Raw genomic sequence first — 22,722 nt, 5'->3', positions numbered from 1 at the left:
AGTACCCTGTGGGCGGTTTTGCATTTCAGGGCTTCTTGGGAACGTCTTCTCAAATCCTTACAATTGGTCATTCATCATTTCCCCTTTTATCTGTCAATGTTAGGCAATCAAGCGAAGCACATTACCGCCTCAAAATCGTATTTTTGCAGAAAAGTACAATGATATCAAAAGTACAACTAAGTTTTGCGCAACAAAACAGTTTTTGTTTTTTTATACTTTTATGAGAAAGTAGTGAATGACTGAAAAAAGATTTTGTCAAAAGAAAACCGAATTCGCATTTGTGTTTCAGTGATTCTTTAATTATTCCTGCCTTTACGCGTATTGCATTTATTTTTTGCTAAATGACATATAATCTAAATCCTGGTGAATAAGATCCTCGCATAGTTTCATCTTAAATGTATGTTTATATGTTTACAACTGATATTATCTCTAATTAATGATTATGTATGAAAGTAAAAAGTTTGAATTGACAGATTTTATAAAATTTGTTCATAGCAAAACATGTTATGTACAATCTTATTTTTTATGAGTGTTAAGTTGAAACGTTTTAGCACTTGTAAAAGTGAAATTTATATAGCACGTGAGTGATTCAAAAATGAAATCAAAGCATATGCAAATAGCTTATCAAATGATCATAAAATTGATCCTGTAGAGTTGTAGGGGTCTAACATTCATAAGTATCCTTTTGCTAAAAATAATACTACCCAAGTATTTTTTTTCACCTCTGCGTCATCTGCTCCAGTTCAACGATTGTTTAGCATTGCTGGAATTTTTTTCACTTCTCAAAGAATGGGAGAAAAAAAACAGGCATCTTTGAAATATTAATGACACTTAAATGCATTTAGTTCCTTTTTCTTTTTTTTTTAAATTTTTAATTGTTTAGTTCCGTATTTTTTAGTTACACTTTCTGTGCATTTTATTACATTGCAGTTTTTCTGCCGAAAGACCCATACGAGGTTCTTTTTTTTTTTTTTTAAAGCTGAGTATTAAATTAACTGATAATATACTAAATAATTGAGAATACAATGCTGAAATATACCACACAATTTTCAGAAATAATAAGCTATAAAATGTTGAGCAGTTTAGTAGTAAGTCATTGCCCTTAAGCCAGGTCTAAAGCAGAATTACTGCAATGGCAAAATAATAATAAACAGCCGAGTCAAAAACAACATGCACTGTGTATCCATTTGAATAAGAGTGTGCCTATACCTGTACAGTCATTGTAACATTGTGTAATGTACGCAATTTGAATTTTCTAGATTTTTTTTTATCTTTCATATATTGCTGTTTCCCTGCAACAGCGCAATAATACGAAATAAATAATCTTTAAGTTAATACTACACAGTAGTTGCAATTATCTCTTTAATATTAAATCAAAAATCATAATTTTCAACTATCACGTTGTTGATGCAAATGAGTGATATATATACATTATAATATAAGTCTGTAATCGTAATCAAAATCATAATCGGCATATTATAATCGTAATCGATTACATTTTTTACATAATCGGATAGTTGCTGTAATCGTAATTACGTTTTGCCAGAGGATTATAATCGTAATCGTAAATGTAATCCCTCTTTTATTGTGCCCGTAATCATAATCGTAATCGATTACATTCCCACGTAATTGACTCCAAGCCTGCTGGATAGTGTTGAGAAGGACCTTAAAATTTTGGGAGTGAACAGGTGGAGAAGCCTGGCAACGTGTCGTACCGCCTGGAGGAAGCAGAGCCTTGACCTGCACCAGGCTGTTGTGCTGATGAAGAAGAAGAAGAAGGCGTGAAATATAGGGGTAAACAATAGGAAGAGGGCCCGGAAAAGTCATTTGTAACGGCCCCAAAATTTCTGTGCACGCCCCTGATCCCAGCATTGTATGTAAATATCAAAATTGGCTTCAAAATTAGTTCTTGGCAACAGTTTCTTACAGTGAGCTCCAATAAAACTAACTTTATTCAGTTCCTGCAGGATTAGTGGAAAACACCTGCATAACGGTGTCAATTACAGGGAAGACAATTTTTCTTTGCTAGTGATAAGAAATGCTGGAAAATAACATCAAATGGAACTACTGAATGCATGGAATTAGCTTGCGACCTCGAAGAGACTGACACAAGAATAGCAATACATGCCTCACATGTTGGTTAGAGCAGCATCCTTGCAGTATAGTTCATTCGGATGACACGGATGTCCTTCTCATTCTGAGGGCGTTCAATCATAAACTGAACTGCAAAGTTTATGTTCGAATGGGAAAGCAAGCTAAAGACCGGATGATCTTCCTTCAGAATGTTGACAGAAGCAGCTAAGCTTACAGATGGATGCACCAGTGTTGATCTGATTGAAGTTATACTTGGATTTCACAGCTTCATAGGTTGTGACAGCATTTTGACGTTTTATGGAAAAGATAAAAAGGGACCATTCAAAAAAATGGTCACCGCATCATTTTTATTGAAAACTTTAAAAACCTTGGTGAAGAATGGACCGTAAATGTATGTGAAATGTACGGCGGTTCAAAAACTGGAGACGTGAACAAGCTGAGGTATAATTGGTACTGCTCTAAAAAGCCATGTTCTGCCTGAGCTTTTGCCTCCTTGTAAATCTACTCAATGCCAGGCTGCAATACGGAGAAAATCTCTTGTTCAATGTTAATTTGTTCCAACGCCATACGAACATGGTTAGAAAGGTGAAAACAATAAAATTGTAATAACTTGCTTGGGAGTCGACCCTCACCAGAAGAAGTCATTGAAATGATATCCTGCAACAAATGCAAAGCTTGTCAACAAGGAGTATGTCCATGCTCGGATATCAGCCTGCCATGTACTGACATCTGCTACTACTTATGTGCTAAACAAGAACTTGATGCAGATAGTCACGATTTCATAAATACTGGATATTGTTTATTGTGAGGAGACTGGGAATGGCGACGATAACGATTTTTAAGCCAGTTAAAGTAAGAGAATCTTAAATACTCTTAGCTTTAACATTGCATCTTTTAAAAACTCAACATAAGTATATAGTTCTCGCAAACCTAACCTGGCAGTGTCATAATGTTGAGATTAAGATCAGCGTAGCCTTTACAGCACTACCAGGTTAGGCTTGCCCCAAATAATAGTTACAAACTCATATAGCATGCTTTTTTGAATAATTTTTTTTAATAAGGTATCCTCTTCTTTTTTTTTTTTTTTTTTTTTTTTTGTTAAATGCAAAAGTCAGTTTTTTTCGCTAGACATTAACCAACCGCTGATGGCGGCGAACGGGGGTTAGCAAGCGAATCGAGCAGAGGGCGGAGCCCCCAGTATATAATGAAAGCCTGACGAACTTTCATTTGGATTTTTTTCCAGTAAACGTCACTCTAATTGACAAAAAGCCAAAACTTCAAAAATTGATGATTTTTAAGGCCTTTTTTGACAATTACTGTACAAAAGCTACCGATTTCGATTTCCGCCTTAGCATATTCGTAATCTACGCAAAAAACTAAAGAATATGACACCTCATTCAGCTTTATCGCAAAAATGATGCTATTTTTCGGTCTAGCTGATAGACTATTAGCTCTGTGATTGCACTGCGTTATAACCATTAATTATTACCGTTTGTGGTAGCGCTAACGCATGTGAAGCTGAATTGAAATTGCACGCGTATTTCCTGTGAAAGAGCCTTTAGAATATATTTGTGCTTTCAGTTATATTATTGGGATCCTATTTTAGTAACATTATTTCATAATCTGGCATTTATTCCATTACAGTCTTCCTGCCGTTGAATATACAAAACAGTTTATTACGTCCGTCGTTCTTGGAAAAGATGTAGTTCCTCGAATTGGATTGCACCAAATGGAAGCTTTAAGGTCAGATCTGATCAATGCTATTAAGCGAAGCCAAGATCCAAAGGTAAAATGAGCTATTGAAATCTAATTTTTTGTAATTAAATATTATAATCATAACAATTCATAACTTTGAGCAATCCGGATCACAGAATGTTTAGTTGCATTGACGGAGCCATTCATTTATCCTCAAGTTTTGACCATTTGTACCATATACCGGGTGTCTCAAGAAGGGCTGATTGATTTTTAAAATCAATAAAGGAAAATTGGAGCGAGATAGAAATCTATAGTTTGTGTCCTTACGCTTGGGAAACTAAAGAATTTCGTCCGGTCAATTTGCATATTTAATTATTATCTTTGGCTGCAGATGGTGTTGGTATGCAAGAGCTGCAGGAAAATTTAACCATTGAAATCTTCATGTCCCAGGCAGGTATATATTATTGCTTCGAATGATGTTTAGTTTTTTTTCAAGGGGAACATTTGCCTAGGAACATTTTCTTGGAAGTTTTATTTGACTTATTATGCAATACCGCCAGTAGGAAAATTGAGTGGTAAACTGGTGGGATACATTTTCCCGGTTTCTCAAGTTTAAGGCCTTAAGCACTACATTTCTATCTCTTTCCATTTTTCTGATCTTGATTGTCAAAACGCATTAGTCATTTTTGAGACACCTGGTATGTCCCAAACGTAAAGCCAATGCCTTTGCGCAACATGCGTTATGTAAAACTATGTTTTGATGGTAAATAATTGAATATAATAAAATTTTGGGTAAGCTAAATTTTCATCTCTCATTTTATAAAAATACACTCTAGCAGAAAAATCGACGTACCAACAAGCAGTCGTCTGAATAAAACAAAGTTTTACATACCGGATGTAAACATTGATATAAGAAAGTGACTACAAATTGAAAGCAAAATAATAATTAATTACCGGAAAAATTCCAAATAAATGAAGGTTTTAGTATTCTGTTGAGTTACTAACCCTCCAGCTTGAAGATACAGGCGGGCATTGTAGCGTAACAGTCTCTTATCATATCCTACATTATCTCGTAATACAATTACTCTAAAAGCGCCAATAAATCCATCAAACTTGCAAGCTGTCCTACAGTCTCGAGCGACAAATATGCTCGATAGGGGAAAAATCAGGGGATCGAACGGGCCAGAGAAGATGATAATGTAAAAGAGGAAATCCTCTGACACCCTTGCTGTGCGTGACCGAGCATTGTCCTGTTAAAGATGGCTGCTGTGGGCTCCGCAGACACGTGCAAACGCATGTGTCTGAAGTATGCCACAAGTATACCGTTAGGTTGTCACGATGTTGTGGTTGCCTGATCGGGTAATGTCGGACTCGTAACCGAAGGGTCCTGGCTCCGATGCCAGCCGGTCGAAGATCATCATTGTTCTTTAATTGTGACTGGAGCACGTTAAATGTCTCATGATCACAAAATCTTCCAAATGAATCAGAACCTCTGAGGGTGCTGGACCACAGAATGCTCGACTTCTGGTCTTTTATCAGAAAAACAGAGCTATCTTCATGACCCCTTCCAACCAGTAAAACCATAAATAGTGGTAGGTGCGGGGGACCTTGGAGTGTGATTTGATGTGTGATGTTATGGTGTTTTGGCGTAATAAAAGGTTTCCCAAAATTAACGCAAGATTTGAATTTGCCACCATTTTTGCAGTAAATTGTTGGCAACCCTAAAGAAAAACAATTTGGCAGCCAAGAATTTAGGGTAATTTAAAATGGAGCGTTGTACGATACAATAACGCGTTTTCATTGTTGAATAATTATTTCAAAAATAATGAAAGTTGAGGCTGGTCAAGCAGTTACTGTTGTTGGCGCTCGATATCGCAGCACTTTAATGCACGGGTGGTTGCGGGCTTGTTGACAGAGACCTTTCACTTCAAATAATTCCAAAAGAAGAAATCAAATAATGTGAAATCACACGATCTAGAGTGCCAATTCTGATCACCGAAACGAGAGTACGCAACCAGGAAATGCCTTATGCAGTAATTGAATTGTGTCATTGGCTGTATGGTAGCGTAACACTCCATGTTTACTAAACCCTAAACTCTCAGCTGTCAAATTATTCTTTTTTCATGGTTGCCAACAGTTTACGGCAAAAATGGTGGTAAATTCAAATCTTGCGTTAATTTTGAGACACCCTTTATTAAAAGGTGACCATGCTATTGTATACGATAGCATCCCATAACATCACCCTAGCTGTCAGTGCAGCGTGCAGATGAAAGGCAAAGGCAATATTAGAGCGTTCTCAACTGGATCTCCACAAGTGTACACAATGGTTATCATTGCCCAAGTTGAATCTGCATTCATCGCTAAAGATGATATGAATCCATTCGGTTGCAGTCCAATCCATTCGAACGGGGGATAATATACTCCAAATTGAGACGATAGTGTGAAAGTCCAAATCCTGAGTTTGTTTTTAATTGCACATCGTACCTGCAGCTGATGCGAAACTATCGGGTACCATGGCATATGATACACGATCATTCCTAATATTAGTCCACATCACTGTGGCAGCCTCCCGGTACGTTTGTACCATACTTCATAGGCATGAATTGGCACTCATGACAGGACTCTCAGATGCTTTTTTTTTTTTACAGAATAATGCTCGCACGTAGCAATGGCGTCAGAGGACTTCCTCTTTTACATTATCATTTTCTCTGTCCTGCTGGACTCCCTGATTTGTCACACATCGAGCATATCTGGGCTCGCCCCGGTCGGTAAGCTGACAGCCTTAGAGTTTGATCGAATTAGTAGCTCTTTTTCAGTAAATGTGGAAGGAGAGGACGCAGGACATCGCACGATCCTTCAAAGCTTCTATTTCCACCAGTATCGCCTTGTAAATTCACGCTGGAGGTGGCTCAACAGGGAGCTAAAACCTCCATTTATTTGAAAATTTTCCTGTTATAAATGATAATTTTGCCTTCATTTCGTAATTACTTTCATATATCAATGTTGTCCTCACGTATGTACGATTTCGTTTCATTCTGACAACTCCTTCTTAGTGCGTCGGTTTTTTTTTTTTTTTTCTTTTTCTTATAGAGTGTTAACTCACTAGTTCCAGTAGTAGTAAAATTCTATAAAAGTAAAGTCAGTCAAAAGTTAATGTATGAAAGAAAATGTGTTGCAAAAGTTTTTCTCATTCTCATACGCTTTTTTAACAGTAAAAGAGCGAATAATACTTTGATATAACATAATGAGGCAGCAAAGGGATGTAAGTGGACATTTTCAGGTTTTGAGTAAAATGCATTTAATAAGATCTTAGGAAGGCTTTCATTAAAAAGTTTTTCTAAATTATGCTGTATAACAGCACCTACCAGGGCTGAAAGTCCTATCTCTTGCCCTAAGACAGAGGAGAGTTTCATCTAAGATTTGCACTGTTTCTCTCCACAAATTTTTAATTTTGTCACTTACGTCCCTTTGCTTTTCACTGTCTCATATGGGTTACATAACTGCTTTCTGACACTTGTTTTGAATACAATTTAGACAAGAAAATATTTTTAAGATTGATGCAACCTCTCATTTTCAATGTTCCGTACCTCTTTCCAGTGGAAAATTATCATGGGTGGTGTTTTATGCTGCTGCTCGGAGGAATTGAACTTTGATAATTCTGATAGCTTCGCTGATAAAACAAATTTTCGTGATGTTTCTACTCATCCCAGTGATTCCTCTATAGCTCTCACGGTGCATCAGCCATTGTATCCACCAGGCAAAATAATCCATATCGTTCGAAACCATCCAAAAAAAGAAGAGTAAGTACCTTTTGTTTTCTAATCTGATGTTTACTTACATTTATGTTTTAATGTATAAATATATCCCCCACACTAAAAGGTGAGTGACTCTGTGACTAATTTATCCAGCATTTCCGATTTTCCTAAAATAGTACTCAAAAAAATTCTTCCTGATGAAAACATATTTTTTGATGAGTAAAAAAGCACTTCAATTTTTCTGAGTAGATTTGTCATGAGTTGTAACTTTGATCCCTTTGTTATTTATATGACGCAGTAATTAAATTGCTTAGAAAGGTAACACTCACTGGTAAAAATTTAAAGTTGTCTCTCTCATGAACAAATGTAGTCAATACAAATACCAACTAGTTTAAGGTCAAATAACTGGAACCAGAATAATTTCTTATTAGCTATTGGTTCTAAGATTTTTAATGTACATATGTTCTTTAGGGTGCCCCCGCCCCTCAAAAAAAAACGAAAGTCAATTTTTCAAGTCGCACACTCTCTTTTTTTTTTCCTTTTAGATCAAAACAATTGCAAAAACAAGTTTCATTTGATTTGAACAAAGGCAACCCGTGCCGACTTGCGCCTGAAAGTGTGAACCAGCCCTGTGTACTAGGCCGAATCAAAAGAAAAGTTTTTTGGAAGTTCGAAATTTCATATTGATAAAACGTTACTCTTATAGCCTCACATGTGCCACAAAAATATTTATCCAAATTGAAAAATATTTAGGTGTGCTGCAGGAGACTTAAAATTTATAATTTTCTTTAAAAAAAAAGGATTTTTTTCGATTTATCTTTTAAAGAATTACACATACATTTAAATAAAATATCAAGTTCAAAAGTTATTAGCAAACACATTTTCAAATCAACATTTGCAAATGAATTATGAAAAAATAATTAAAATGAAAAATGTAACTTATAATTGAAAAAATCTATTTTGAGTACTATGTGGGAGATTTAAAAATTGCAAGATTTTATCAACTGTACTGTTAATATTTTTCAGCTTGATAACTTCTTAAAATTTACCTTACATTTTTTAAAAAATATATAGAAAAAAATCAATTTTTGAAGATTATAAAATTTAGACCTTTGGCTGGACACCTGAATATTTTTAAGTTCGGATAAATATTTGTGTGGTACATGTGGGGTTATAGGTGCAACATTTTATCAACATGAAACTTCGAACTTCAAAAAAAAAATTTTCATTCGGTCTAGTACACGGTGCTGGTTCAGACTTTCAGGCGCATGTCGGCACGTGTTGCCGTTGTTCAAATTGTATGAAGCTTTTTGCTTTTTTTTTTTTACAATTGTTTTGACCTAAAAGGAAAAATATAAGAGGGTGTAGGGCTTGAAAAATCTTTCGTTTTTTTTTTTTTTTTTTTTTTTTTTTTGGACACCCTTGTGACATTACGGTGGGTCGAAAAACACTTTTTTTTTTCAATTTCGATGATAGGAAGTGCGGAAAAGGTGCCACTGGTACAGCCAAGTGCACATGAAAAGTTTGAATCTGTCCTTAATAGGATTGAAGTTTGTACCAAATGCTGGTTTTCAATATTTTCAGCAAAATTAGTTTTAAAAAAAAAATTCTATTTTCGATGACGGATAGTGCGGAAAAGATGCTATTGGTGGCACGAAATTCCCATAAAAAATTTGAAGTGCTTGGTATTATTCTTTCCGTTGCCACAAATCCATAGAAGTTTTGGATTTTTTTTTTTAAACGCTTTACTAAATTTTGTCAAAATGTGAAAATTATGTTTCCGCCATATTCATCTGAAATAATTATGATGTTTGTCACAAATTTTGCATGTCTGAAAGGATGCTTAATCTGTTATAAGTTAACTACTTATAGCTTATACATTTTTAATTTGAAATATGCTATTAGAAAACTTAGCAAAAGTAAAAAACTTTGTGCTCAAAACCAATGGTTTCATAAAATTAATTCCTGTTTACCAAGGAATTGAGAGCTAATGAAACGCTGCAACAGCATATTCGTTTATGTTACATCGGAATGAATAGGAATTAACAATTTTTTACTGGGATCGAGTTTGAGTGTACACCAATTGTATTAGTAAGTTGACTGTCAAAAAAGTGGCAATACTTAAAAGCATATACATTTTTGCCGTGCGTGAGTCGAAAATACTGGAATTTTTTCCCGCAACATAGTCACTATGCTTCTTATTAATTATTAATTTTGCTCCGAAGATACATGAAGAGTCAACCAGCAGCATAAAGCTACAATAAATGAAGTGACATACATTTAAAACAAAACAAGTCTTCTTTACTTCTCAAGCAAATGAATTTTGAATATTTCTGTTCATTAATCTGGAAGGCTTTTAAGGCGAAATGATTATAACATCTAATCTATTGGTTTTGTTCATTTGCGACATTGTTTCCCCATTCCTTTTGATGCTTGCTTCTTATATATACTGCTTTTATGAGTTATTTATCGTAGAATTGGAATAAGACTTTTAAGGGTGTAAATAAGTTTGAGGATTTATGTGCCGAGTTCAATGTTAATGGAAGTTTTCTAACCAACTAGAAAACCCTATCTAGAAATATACTTATCGAAATAACATCCATTCTACTGTTCCTTTCGCTATTATCTTTTTTGTTACCTCAAAAAGGGGGTAATCTCCGTGTTAAGCAATGCACAAATTTTCAAAAAGGCATTTAAAGTAAGTATTACTGTTTCTTCTATGCTATAAAAAATTCCTGTGTGATCTGGTAACTCCTTTCAATGTATCCAATGTATTCAATGTATCCGATGTATCCCAATCCCTTCCTTTGTATTAAACTTTACAGTACTTCTTACTTTTTCTTCTTGTTTTTCAAATGCCAGCCAAAAATATGAGACGAAATGGAGGTAAGATAATTTTCCAAAAGTAGTTTTTAATTATGATAATACTGCAATGTGAATTTTGAATTTCAGCTCTATTTTACCGTTATAAAACTCTCCTACTCGAAAATTTTTGTGCATTAATTTTCAAGCGATAATCAAATAATTAAAGTAACTATTAACAAGTTGGAGCACTTTTTTGATTATTAAGTGATAGAATTTACTAATTCTGTGTTTTTTGTTTCTGTTTTTTTGGATTTATTTAATTCATAAAATGATATTTTATTCCGTGACTTTCCTCCAAAATCAACGTGAAACTCTTATTCGCGTCATAACAACATAGCCGTCGTAATAATAAAATTCACTCGAAATGTAAAGAAAGAACATGCCATTTAAAGTAGGGTCACTTGGGGTAAAATAAAAACATGGAGTAAATGAAATGAAACGAGTATTTTTGTGTATTTTACATAATTTTAGCGAATAATTTAATTTTTTGTATAATCTTTCTTTTTGAATGATTTTATATTACACAGATGATACAGCGGGTCGCGTGCTACCTATAGACCGCAGATAGATCATTGTTGGTGTAGAACGTTAAGCTTTTGAACTGATTGCATAAATTGTGACCTATCCATTACATAGGGGAAAAAAATCGATGTTCTCATTTACCCTCTAGTGTCTGGAGTAAATGGAAACACTCTAGGGTAACTGTAAACATGATTTTATCCGCCAACAAACAGTCATAAAATCAAAGTTTTCACACCAAGCTATTCTCAGAGAGTGTAGTCTTGGACACAATGCACAATAAGGCGGAGGGAAAACAACAAAACTGAGAAATATACAAAGCGTATATGTGGAAAAGTTGCTTCTTACCAAGCCTATTTCTCATACAAAATTTCAGCCGAATCAAATAATATCTTTAGCTGCCCATTTGACTTTAAATTTTAAGTAATTAGCCTAATTTTTCACCAAACTGGTGAAAATGGAATTATAAAATATAATTTCCTCTCATTTGAAACTTTGAGTGTTTGAAGTGAAACTCTTGATAAATAAATACCTAATATATAGTTGAATTACCTAGGCAACTGCAAAATTGCTTTCAAATGTGTATTAAACGCGCTAATGGCGCATGCTCTACCAGCGCACTTACTTATAGCGTTCACTGGCATCAACTGTGTTCTACGCTAGTTCATTTAGTTTGAATTATTTCAAGTCATTAAAATTATTACTTCAAATATAAATGAAGATGCAGGTTAACAACTTGAAAGTCTATATAAGTTATTTCAACTTGTTTTTTTCAATTTCATTCATTATAAACAACTTGAAAGTAGAAAAACACAATTATAAATCAAGGTTTTTTCTCAACATCATAAATGAGAATTAAACTTCCGAATGTAACATAGATGATGACTTCGATATTTCAGCGTCAATTCTTATCAATGCTGCTTTAAAAGATACTAGTCGACCCGTACGGAACTCCGCACTGTGCTTCAAATCGTTTCATAAGGCATTTCGCTCTTTAAGAATTTCAAAGGAAGAACATTATGAAGAAGAACCGAAAAAAAAGTAAGCGCAGAAGAGAAGGCATGTAATTTAAAGACATCAGTAACAAAACCTCGTTAAATACAACGTTGTGATAATTTGATCATAGCTCCCCTTTTAATCGTACATATTTTCAATGCAAACATAAATGCAAACATTAAAAGTGTGGCTGAGTGGTGACTCGTGAAAAAGCAATAATTGTGCATGTGAAAAAACAGGTTGTGGCAAATACAGTCCTGCACATGTCAGCATCTGACGGGAAAAAAAGAAACATTAAAGAGATATTTATTGGCACGTATTCGAATTGGCGCCATTCTGACTAACAGCCCGACACCCCAACAAACCTAGCAATTGCGCCTTCCTTTTCGAAAGCTATTCATTGAAGGAATGCGTAGTAAAAAACAGCAAAAAAGCTTTTTGCCAAAAAAAAAAAAATAATAATAATAAGATCATGCATCTGTGTTTTGTCATTAACCAGCATGATACGATTTAAAATTATTCGCAAAGCATGGAATTTGATTAAAGAATGACGAAGATCTCACGTAGCGATTGAAACAAACATTCTAGAGAAGTAATAAATTTGATTGAAAATAATTGTTTTTATCTTTGAATATTGAACTATTTCACGTAGAAGGTTGCTTTAACCGTTACGGCTTAAATGCCCTCACATGTTTCTCTTTTAATCGAACACTTAAAATTATAGTCTATTTTTTGTCGTTAGCCAGCCTGATAAGTTTTAAAATTAGAGGGGAATAATATATAAGATAAGATATTGAAGAGAAATGTTTTTATTTTTGAAAATTTTTACAATTTGTTACCGCAGGCTGCTTGAACCGTTATAACTTAGATGGCAGCACGTGTTCATCATTTAACAGCACGGTTAAAATACAAAAAAAAAATGAACTATGCTCTTTTTTAAGCGTAGCTTTTCGAATGTAGTAGAAATGTGATAAGCTATTTTTTTTTTTTTTTTTGCAAAAAAAAAAAAAAGAAAAAATATATATTTTATCCTTCAAATTGAGGTAGTGATTTTTTTATTTGTACAAAGAGTCAAAAAGTCATTAGACAAATATATATTTCAATATACGATTTATTATTTTTTTCTGAACAAAAAACAATTCTATTGTAGTCTGAAGTCTTATACCTGTTACTTATATTTTCACTTACATTATGCTTTAATTTTCTTACCAGAGCCAAAGCTTAAAAAAAAAAAAAAAAAAAAAAAACCGTACAATTCAGAAGTACTTTAGCACAAAACCACATCAAGTTTTCTTAACAGCAAAGTGCGTTTCCTACTCATTTATTCTATTCCCTCAGATTTGTTATTCACTTAATTAAGTGTGCATGTAATGCACGATATTTCTCTAATTTATTTGATGCAGATTGTCCGGACGTGGGCCCGAACACGCATTCTCCTAGTTACGAAGGGAACGCTCTGCCGATCAAGCTCTTCAGCTCGGTCGGTCATAGTGCAAGTTAAAGTTATAAGTTTAAAGGAAAATCTCATTCTGGTTCTTTAAAACAGGTTTTTCGGCTGAAAAAAACAATTTTTTGACCGTGGGTCTATTTTTCGTCAGTAGCCAGCACCACAAGCTTTAAAATAAGGTGTAAATGAAAGAAATCGATCAAGAATTGAGGAAAATCTGGCGTAGAAACCAAAAACAGGCTACTGAAATAATATATAAGGATATGAGTTTGGACAGATCTCATCTTTAGTAATTAATATGCTGTTCAGTTTCAATCTCCTTATCCGAAGAAAGATATTTTTTCTTTGCAAAGAGCTCAAAGAAGGGCTTCTAGGCTAGTAAGAGGACTTTTATATTAAGATAATGGTGCAGACTTAAAAGCCTTAATATGTATAGCCTGGAGCAAAGGAGAGTCCGATGGGACATGATTTAGTTGCTTAAATTTATCAATATGAAAGATGTTAATGGCTTTTAAATTTTTGCATGGAAAATCGGACAAGGGGTTATTGTTTTAAGCTATTAAATCTTAGGCTAATCTGGAAATTAGGAGAAATTATTACTTTAGTAGGGTTGGGGGGGGGGCACTTGGAACAGCTTGCCGGAAGCGGCTGTAAAGAGTAAGAGGGTAGATAGCTTTAAGAGGGCAATTGATCTTCATTAGGGACTAACTGACCTAGGACCAGCCAAGCTGGGCCCAGAGCCTGTTGCTGGTCGTCACATGTGCATTTGAAATTGCCAAAGAAGACTTCTCCAAAGAAGTCGACCGTAGCAAAATGAGAAGGAAAAGAAGAAAAATACCCATTGACTTGAAAAGAAATATGAGGAATAAGACTTTTCATAAGAATATGCTGAACTTTGACGGTCAAAGGACCGATATTTTGATTCAAATTAAGGAATAAAAAAATAAAGCTGGAAAGACAACAGAAAACCAAGTTGTTTTACTCTAATAACTTAAATCAAATTATGATATCCTTGTAACTCCTATCTCTAGTAGCTCTCATAACATTTAAATACCCATACTAAGTTTTTGAAAGAAAGTTATTGATATTTCAAAGTAATGCGCTGTAGGTTAAGTGCGAACAGTGATCAATACAGGAGTCATAAGGATATATTGAGTCATAAGAAAAATTGAGATTTCTATTGGCCCTTCTTTGCAATGGTTTATTTATGAATTTCATACAAATGAATTATAATTACGCCATTTACTCCAACATTTGAATGGAAATAACCGCTGGACCAAAAGGATATGGTTTAGAAATTGGGAGAATACTAGAGTCCTTTGAAGATATAGCTGTAGTAAACTTTTAAAAAGTAGATGTATTTTTGGCAGATGTTGCCCCTGATGAACTTAGTACAGATCCATGGTATATCTCCAAAATGTGGACTGGAATTTCAAACGAAAATATTTCATTCTGCTTGTTAAGAAAGAAGACAGTAATTGTAAAAAGTTAACAACAACAAGTAGAACTTTTCGATTTTGAGATAATACCCATCAGAGAACGTGAAAGTTTCAATAGAATATGTTGTTTGAGTATACTTTATAATATTAAATCTAAACTATCACGTCGGATTGGAAGTGAATAGTTTCACAATTTACAGTATAAAAAAATAACGTAGTCATGCCAAGAAAACATTCTGTCAATTCTGATCAACAATGTAAAACGTGCGAGAGAGATGGGCCTTCAACAGTTTTAAAAGGGAAAAAATGGCTAAACTTAATGACTTTGTTTAAGAATTCAAGATTCCTACCATAAATTTCAATGCAGATATTTGACTTTAATTGACTGGAATTCAGTTAAATTTTTAGAGATACGCGATTAGCTGGCTTAATACACGTATGAAAGCAAATTCGCAATCGCCTAGGTAATTCAACTAACTACATATAAATTATTTATTTATCAAGAGTTTCGTTTCAAACACACAAAGTTTCAAATGAGAGGTAATTATCTTTTATCATTCCATTTCCGCCAGTTTGGTGAAAAATCCGGCTAATTACTTAAAATTCAAAGCCAAATGGGCAGCTAAAGATATTCTTTAATTTAGCTAAAATTTTGTATGAGAAATAAGCTTGGTAAGAGGCAACATTTTTCGCATATAGGCTTTACATATTTCTCAATTTCGTTTTTTTTTTTTTTCACTCCACTTTAATGCACAACATTTTACTCTCAATTCCTCAAAAATAAAAGAGAGGATCTAAATTTAAAACATTAAAATTATGTATCCCTACTCCTCAACTGTCCCTTTACGTTTTCAAGTTTTAATATGACATACGTGAGTGTCACATAGCTGAGAATTGAATGGTTTACGTTGAACACCGTTATTTAGTAGGTACACATGGTATAAATTTAGATTAAGACTATTTTAAAAACAGCAATTTCTTTTAATAATTTAGGAAAGAGAAAACCCAAGTATCCAGTGTAATGGCACGAAAAGCTCGGAATCAAAAAATTGAATAATATGAAAAACTTTTATTGTTCATGAATGTGGCTTTTGTTTAGTCTCATCAGTGTTTTTATTATTTTAAAAAAAGAGTTATTTCTTGAATTTTCATTACACAGTCTTGCTGTTAGCGTGTTCTTCACTTAGTTCATCCATAATTTCATAAAAACTAACTGGACGTTCCTGTTTTAATATGAAAACATTTATTTCGCCTTTATTTAAACTGGCATGATTTATGATGTAATGAGGTTCTAATAAAACACCTAAAATTGCATCAGATAATTTTTTTAATTACAAGTGAAATACGTAAGTTTTAGCTTTAAGACAATTTACTGAAATATTCTTCTCTGACTTTGCGCTTTTGATATCCTAGAAAAATAGTGAAAAAACATGATCCTGTGTACCAAGCATTGTGGGCTGAAAATACAGATTTTGATGAAGTTTTAATATCTCCAGTAATGGTCCAAGACCACATGCCAGATAAAGTTTTAAATGCTTTGGAAGAGGTTTGTCTTTTTCCTTGTTTCTCTAAAAAGTATACATCTTTATTTCTTGTAGTTGCATCCATGGTTCTATTGTAGAAACTTCACTTCATACACCGGAAATCGTGGGATCGAGCCCTACAAGGGCCCTAGCTGTTTATTTCCTTCTCTTTGTGCTGTAAATCTTTCCTGTGTTTGACCGGAGGCAATGGCGGTTTGTACTCGGTCCACTATGTATATGATGCTGATTAGCTTCTGTATTCATAAATATTTCATGTACAATGAGTGGCAAAAACGCCCTACTAACAAGTAAAAATATATAAACAATTATTTTATGACACTAAACGTTTTATTAGAGAAGTAATTGTAATAAATAGCAAAAGTTTTTAGATGGTTTTTGCTAATAAGTTGGTAAGTATGTTACAATTTCAGTCGTTACATCTCATGAGATTAATTCAGAGGCGTAGCAACACTTCTTGCTGTCCAGGGCCAGCATTAGAATTTTCCCGAGGGAGGGGAGAAAAGGGTGTATACTCGGTGCAAATGTTATCTGAAAACCACGAAAATCACGCCCATTTATGTGAGTGTTTATTGAACCTTCTTACTCCCCAATATGACAACGTGGTTCTGTCTGTGATCGTCTGTCACTTTGAGACCCCTTCAGTTTGTAGGGACTTAAAGCAAAAGCAGAGATGTACAAACACAGTAGAAATGATTCAGAAACGTTACTCGGAAATAATGGACGACTGATGTGCAAAATTTCTACCAGTAACATATCTTACATAATCCAGGAACGTTTTCGTTTAAAAAGCAATAACATTCCTGAAATTATCCTTAAATCTTTCTGAAGAATTTGGAAATGACTCCGGTTAAAAGCAGTCTGGAACCTTCAAGGGAAATTAGGTACGATTAACGTCATTGATTAAAACCTTACTTTTACTAAGAAAGCTCAAGAAGCATCCATGCAACCATGGCCAAAGCTAAGGCAGAATAGCAAGTATGAACCAAGCCTCTCCCTAGCCTGTAATTCTTGCCTTGCAAAGCTGCAGCTTTCCAGAAACGTATTCACTCTTATTAAGAGCTTAGTCAATCTGGACGGGCCGTAATCGAACTAAAGCCGATATAATTTTTAAGTAAGCTCAGTCAATATTTCAACCAGTTGCTGAATATATTTTTCACAACAGTGAAAAGTCTGAATTCGTGTAGCTTGTAGCAATCCAGGAAACTATTTTGCAGAGACAGTTGATTTTACGGGGAAATCGGTGAAAACCCTTGAAATCCCGAAACGTTACACGGAAATAATCGGTGACGTTTCGGAATTTTTTTAGTCAACAGTTGTGCTGTCCTGCAGGACAATCAATGTATTTTTCCTTCATCAAGGTAATTTTTTTAACTCATAGCAAGTGAAACCAATTATAAGTTCACTTCAATAAATTCAGTAGTCAGTCTAAAATGAAGTGAATAATTTTTCATTAAAAAAAATCTGATGCCATTTCTAATGAAGCAGACAAACTTAAATCTGAAGTTTACATTTTTTAATGCATTCAAAATTTAAAATCATACTTATTCGCACTATTGCTCCAAAATTGTGAACTCTGTAATATATATATATATATATATATATATATATATATATATATATATATATATATATATATATATATATATATATATATATATTAGCGATTAGTCAGAAAAACTTTTGCTACGCTCACAAAAGTTTTGTTAAACAAACTTAAGAGTCAAACAAAATTCAAAGTTTATTCTCTGTAGACAAGTTGGAATTGAATTTAGTGTTGCCAATAGAACAGCTCTTACTCTTAAGTAAAGTTTTTCTCATCATTATAAAAATGTTTACCTGAAAGTCAGAAAATACATTTTTGCTCATAACTGGTATTCTTGTAAAGAAAGTCATTTTTCTTTCCAGCTTTTGGTGAATACAGGACCAGCTAAACCGCAGCGACAGTTATCAGAAACTGAGAGACGACAATTACTTTCACCTAATGCTGAAGCATCAGAACTTGGCTCACGTACTCCACCACATCGTTTGGTTTTAGAAACAAGTTTCACTGATCTTCAGCCAGAAATTGAAGAAGCAACTGTTGCCAAAGATGACCATTACCAATCTAATCTAAGTTGGGAATATAATAACGCTGTTTCAGCTGTGCTTGATGATAATAAAGAATGTGATGGTGAGAAGAAAGAATGGCTAGCCATGGCACCACTAGCATCACCTGAAACTTTATCAGATGTTTCAAGCATTTCTTCCAAAGGAAGTCAGCAGAAGATAAATAACGGTAATCGGCTTTCTTGGGTTGGTGCACCTACCATGGAACCAATAGCACAGTCACCAGCAGCCCAGAGGCCTCATTCTGATTCTTTAGGAGCTTATATGAACAAAGACGCTGTGCATACAATGCGAGTAGATTCGGGAACAGGACTTGAGGATAATTTAAACTATCCGTTATGTTATAAGGTTGTGACAGAAGCTACTGTTGAAGTAAATACACTTCAAGATAATTTACGCTCATCCCATTTGATGGATCCTTCTAGGCTTTGCTTAAATATTGAAGGCTTAGAAGGAACCTTACATTTGGCGAACGGTGATAGGAGCCATTTTGGTGGCGATAGTACTTATGCAAGCACGAGTACGGAACAAACTATTGAGAGGCTGTTTACTCCTCATGAGTCGAAGCGCGTCACGTTTGATTTATATGAAAATCAGAAAATTGCGAGAGAAGTCTCGGAAGATAGCATGTATAACTCAGGCGAGTCATTCGTTCCAACGTATCCAGAATACAGCAATCAGCAAGAGTATGGCAGCCATGGTTATATGTACACACCTTGTGGTTATACTAATTATAGTCCCGCATCTTCGCCTACAATAGAACATTCCGTGTCAGATGTGCAGTTGTTCAAAGTTAATGATGAACCCCAAGTGCATAAGTCACGTGAAGAGAGAGACATTTCAAGTAGACTCGAAACAAATCCTATTCATGAAGAATTAGTCACATCTTCTCCTATAAAAACACATCAGAGGAACGTTACGTTAGATATAAACACAGTGTCACCTCATTTATCTCACTGTGAATATAAAGAGCCTCCAACAGAAAGCAGTTTATAGTGAACGGTATACAGTTATTAATCTTAATTTCATAAAAGTTTCATCAAGTTTTCTTCACGTTCTTCCATCTAAACAGGTCTCTTGACCTTGTGATACTATTCAAAGTGTGAAATGGCTTCTGTGCGCCATAGTATGAACACATGCTTATTCACATTTGCAGGGTGATTTATTTCTCTTAGAAAGTTTCAAAAGTTATTTAAACAGTTTTGCGGAGCGTAACAAAATTGTTATATTAATACCCCTCTTCTTAATAGCTTCCTTCTCTACGATATTTTGCTGAACTTCTGCATACTTTTTTGTTATTATAATATTATATAAAAATTCAGTACCTAAGCTTTAAATCAAGAAATTTTCCGATTAAATAGAGAAAGTCCAAAAGCTACCGCAAAACTATAAACCGCTTTGTGATTACACTCCTTTTGATGTCACTTGATATACAGCATGTCACTGTTTAACGTGCAACACCTCTATTTTCGCAACCATTAGTCTTAGATGCATGATTTCAGTTGCAAAAGCAGTCAAAATAAGTTGCTGAGTTAAGACATTGATAATTTAAAGAGAAAAAGAAAATTAGTGAAAAAATACGAAATCTAACTTTTTATATGTACCCTAGATCCCCTAACTTATGTTTAGGGAAAAAAAACCAATCGGAAAATAATTCCAACACAAAAAGTTTGATATTAGTACTACAATATTCACAGAGACATGAAATGAAGCACTTTGGGATTTAAACCTTAACGCTCGCAGTCAGTAACACCTTTCGGCGTAAATATAAGGAGGGGAGTAATAAAAAGGATTTAAAATTATGTGTGCATCGAGTGTGTTCTTTCAAATTAAACGAACATATATATATATATATACTGACGTTATGACTAATTAAGTATCATAGGATAACATTTGCATTTTTTTTTTCAGTAGTAAGGGAAAATAAAAATATTTTGCTTTTTTAACTTCAACAACCTGTCATTTTTCTGAAATGGCCATAAGTTTCAATATCATCATCACAGTCATTTTTTTAGAAGATTATTTCCCTCAATATAAGTTAAGGGACCTAGAGTCCGTATAAAAAGTTTGATTTCGTATATTTTCACTTTTTTAAAAAAAAAGCTTCAAATTTCAATATGTTATCCTTATTTTCACCATTTTTGCAATTGGAAGTATGCATCTAGGGCTAACGGTTGCGAAAACAGAAGTGTTGCAGGTTAAACGGGGACACGCTGTATATATATATAAAGGTTTATGACAGTTTCTTTATTCCATTTTTCATCGTATGTTGTGCTAATTATTAAAAGTAAATGATAAATATTTTAATATACTGTCTGATTAGATGTGGCAACATATATCTGACGTATGACTTAAATAGATTAGAGCTTCCAATATTTTCTGAAATACTCATGAAAGTTTACTAACTTTGTCTTACGTTTATTCTCAGGATGTCATCATCATTTTTGTAATAATCTCTTTTCAATCTTATCTGTTTCTCTCTCAAAAATTAGTTGCATATTTGAAAGAAAACGAATCCATTCCATGTACTCTTTTACATCCGAATAATTGTTAAAACACAGAAAAGTGCTGTTAGAAATGAATATTCACTGATGATTTTGTTGATTTTAATGTTCATTGTGGCAGTGGTAAAGGAATGATGCGTACCAAGAAATGTGTGTTTGAGAAAATCCTTTATTAACTAGGTCATATAATTACTTGTAACTACACTAAGTTGAAAAGAGGTTGATCTTCATTCTCTATGTACATAAACGCTTAACTTTGAATGACAAACCATATGGGAAACATTTCCAGTTTCCTAGTCATTATGAAGCAAGTTTGAAAGTTGATTTCGATTGGAATCAAATTTTATAAATAAATCCATCTATTCTATGTAAATTTTGACATAATTAAATTCATTTTTAAGATGTTTCTTCTGCTATTTTATTGTATGTTCATCCAAAAAAATTACTTGGAGTTCATCGGTGAAATATTAATGAACTGTGCACTCGCTAACAGTTTAATGTTGCTAGTTGTAAAATTTATTCAAATACAAATACAAAAGTGACGACCAGCAATAGGCTCTGGGATCAGCTAGACTGGTCCCAGTCAATTTACAATCCCCAGTGAAGATCAATGGCCCTCTTAAAACTATCTACTCCCTTGATCATTACCATCTCTTCCGGTAAGCTGTTCCAAGGTTCCACTACTCTGCTAAAATAATAATTTTTCCTAATATCCATGTTAGTCTGAGATTTAAATGCTTAAAACAATGACCCCTTGTCCTGTTTTCAGTGCTAAACTTTAGCCCCGTAACATCTTTCATTTTAATAAATTTAAACAACTGAATCATGTCCCCTCGGTCTCTTCTTTGCTCAAGACTGTACATTTTTAGCATTCTAAGCCTGGAATCGTAGTCTAAATGAGAAAGTCCATTTATTTGCCTTGTAGCCCAGCCTTTGAACCCTTTCCAATACATTAATATCTTTCTTAAGATAAGGAGACCAAAACTGAACAGCATACTCCAAATGAGGTCTTACTAAACTTCTATATTAGGGCAGAAGAACTTTTTTAGATTTGTTTGAAATAGATCTATTGATAAATCCAAGCATCTTATTGGCTTTGTAACTAGCTATGCTGCACTGTTGACTGAACTTTAAATCATGACTTATTAAGACGCCCAGATCAGTAACTTCTTCTGCCTGACTAATGACTGAACCTTGCAAATAATAACTTGTACACTTATTTCCATGCCCTAAATGTAGCACTTGACATTTCCCAACATAAACAGCCATACCCCATTTATCAGCCCACTCCGTAATATGATCTAGATCCTCTTGCAGCTGATTTGCTTGTTCATCATTTTCTACAATCCCCATAGCTTTGACATCATCAGCAAAAGAATTCATGTTCCCAGAAATATATTTGTGAATATCGTTCATAAAGACAATGAACAAAACAGGTCCTAACACTGATCCTTGAGGAACCCCGCTTAAGACCTCACTCCAATTAGAATAATTTCCCCTTACAACTACCCTTTGTTTCCTTCCGGTCAGCCAGTTTTTTACCCAAATGAAAGTTTTCTCTCCTATTCCTATATCAGCTAATTTGTTAAGTAGAGCAACATGCGGTACCTTATCGAAAGCTTTTTGAAAATCAATGTAAATAACATCTACAAGCTTCTCATTGTCCAAAGCCGTGATAACTTTGTCATAGAAATGTAATAAATTAGTTGCACAAGATTTACCTTTCCTGAAACCGTACTGAAAACTAGTCAATAGATT

The 22,722-nt window shown here is 34.0% G+C and overlaps 1 protein-coding gene across 1 annotated transcript in view; it reads left to right on the top strand.

The window, feature by feature from the left end:
- The window catches only part of LOC129231020 (diacylglycerol lipase-alpha-like), a 175,791-nt gene extending 154,421 nt beyond the window's left edge, over positions 1-21,370 (top strand). The window contains exons 14-18 of the mRNA XM_054865266.1: positions 3,739-3,880; positions 7,387-7,589; positions 10,407-10,430; positions 16,224-16,356; positions 18,260-21,370. Coding sequence (XP_054721241.1) covers positions 3,739-3,880; positions 7,387-7,589; positions 10,407-10,430; positions 16,224-16,356; positions 18,260-19,456 — 1,699 coding nt within the window. The 3' untranslated portion in view covers positions 19,457-21,370. The remainder of the gene's footprint in view (positions 1-3,738; positions 3,881-7,386; positions 7,590-10,406; positions 10,431-16,223; positions 16,357-18,259) is intronic.
- Positions 21,371-22,722: the final 1,352 nt, after the last annotated feature.

Source organism: Uloborus diversus, chromosome 10 (assembly GCF_026930045.1).
Source record: "Uloborus diversus isolate 005 chromosome 10, Udiv.v.3.1, whole genome shotgun sequence".
In the NCBI taxonomy this organism is placed as follows: domain Eukaryota; kingdom Metazoa; phylum Arthropoda; class Arachnida; order Araneae; family Uloboridae; genus Uloborus; species Uloborus diversus.
The sequence above is the reverse complement of the archived record's forward strand: the minus strand, read 5'-3'. Positions and strand labels throughout refer to the sequence as shown.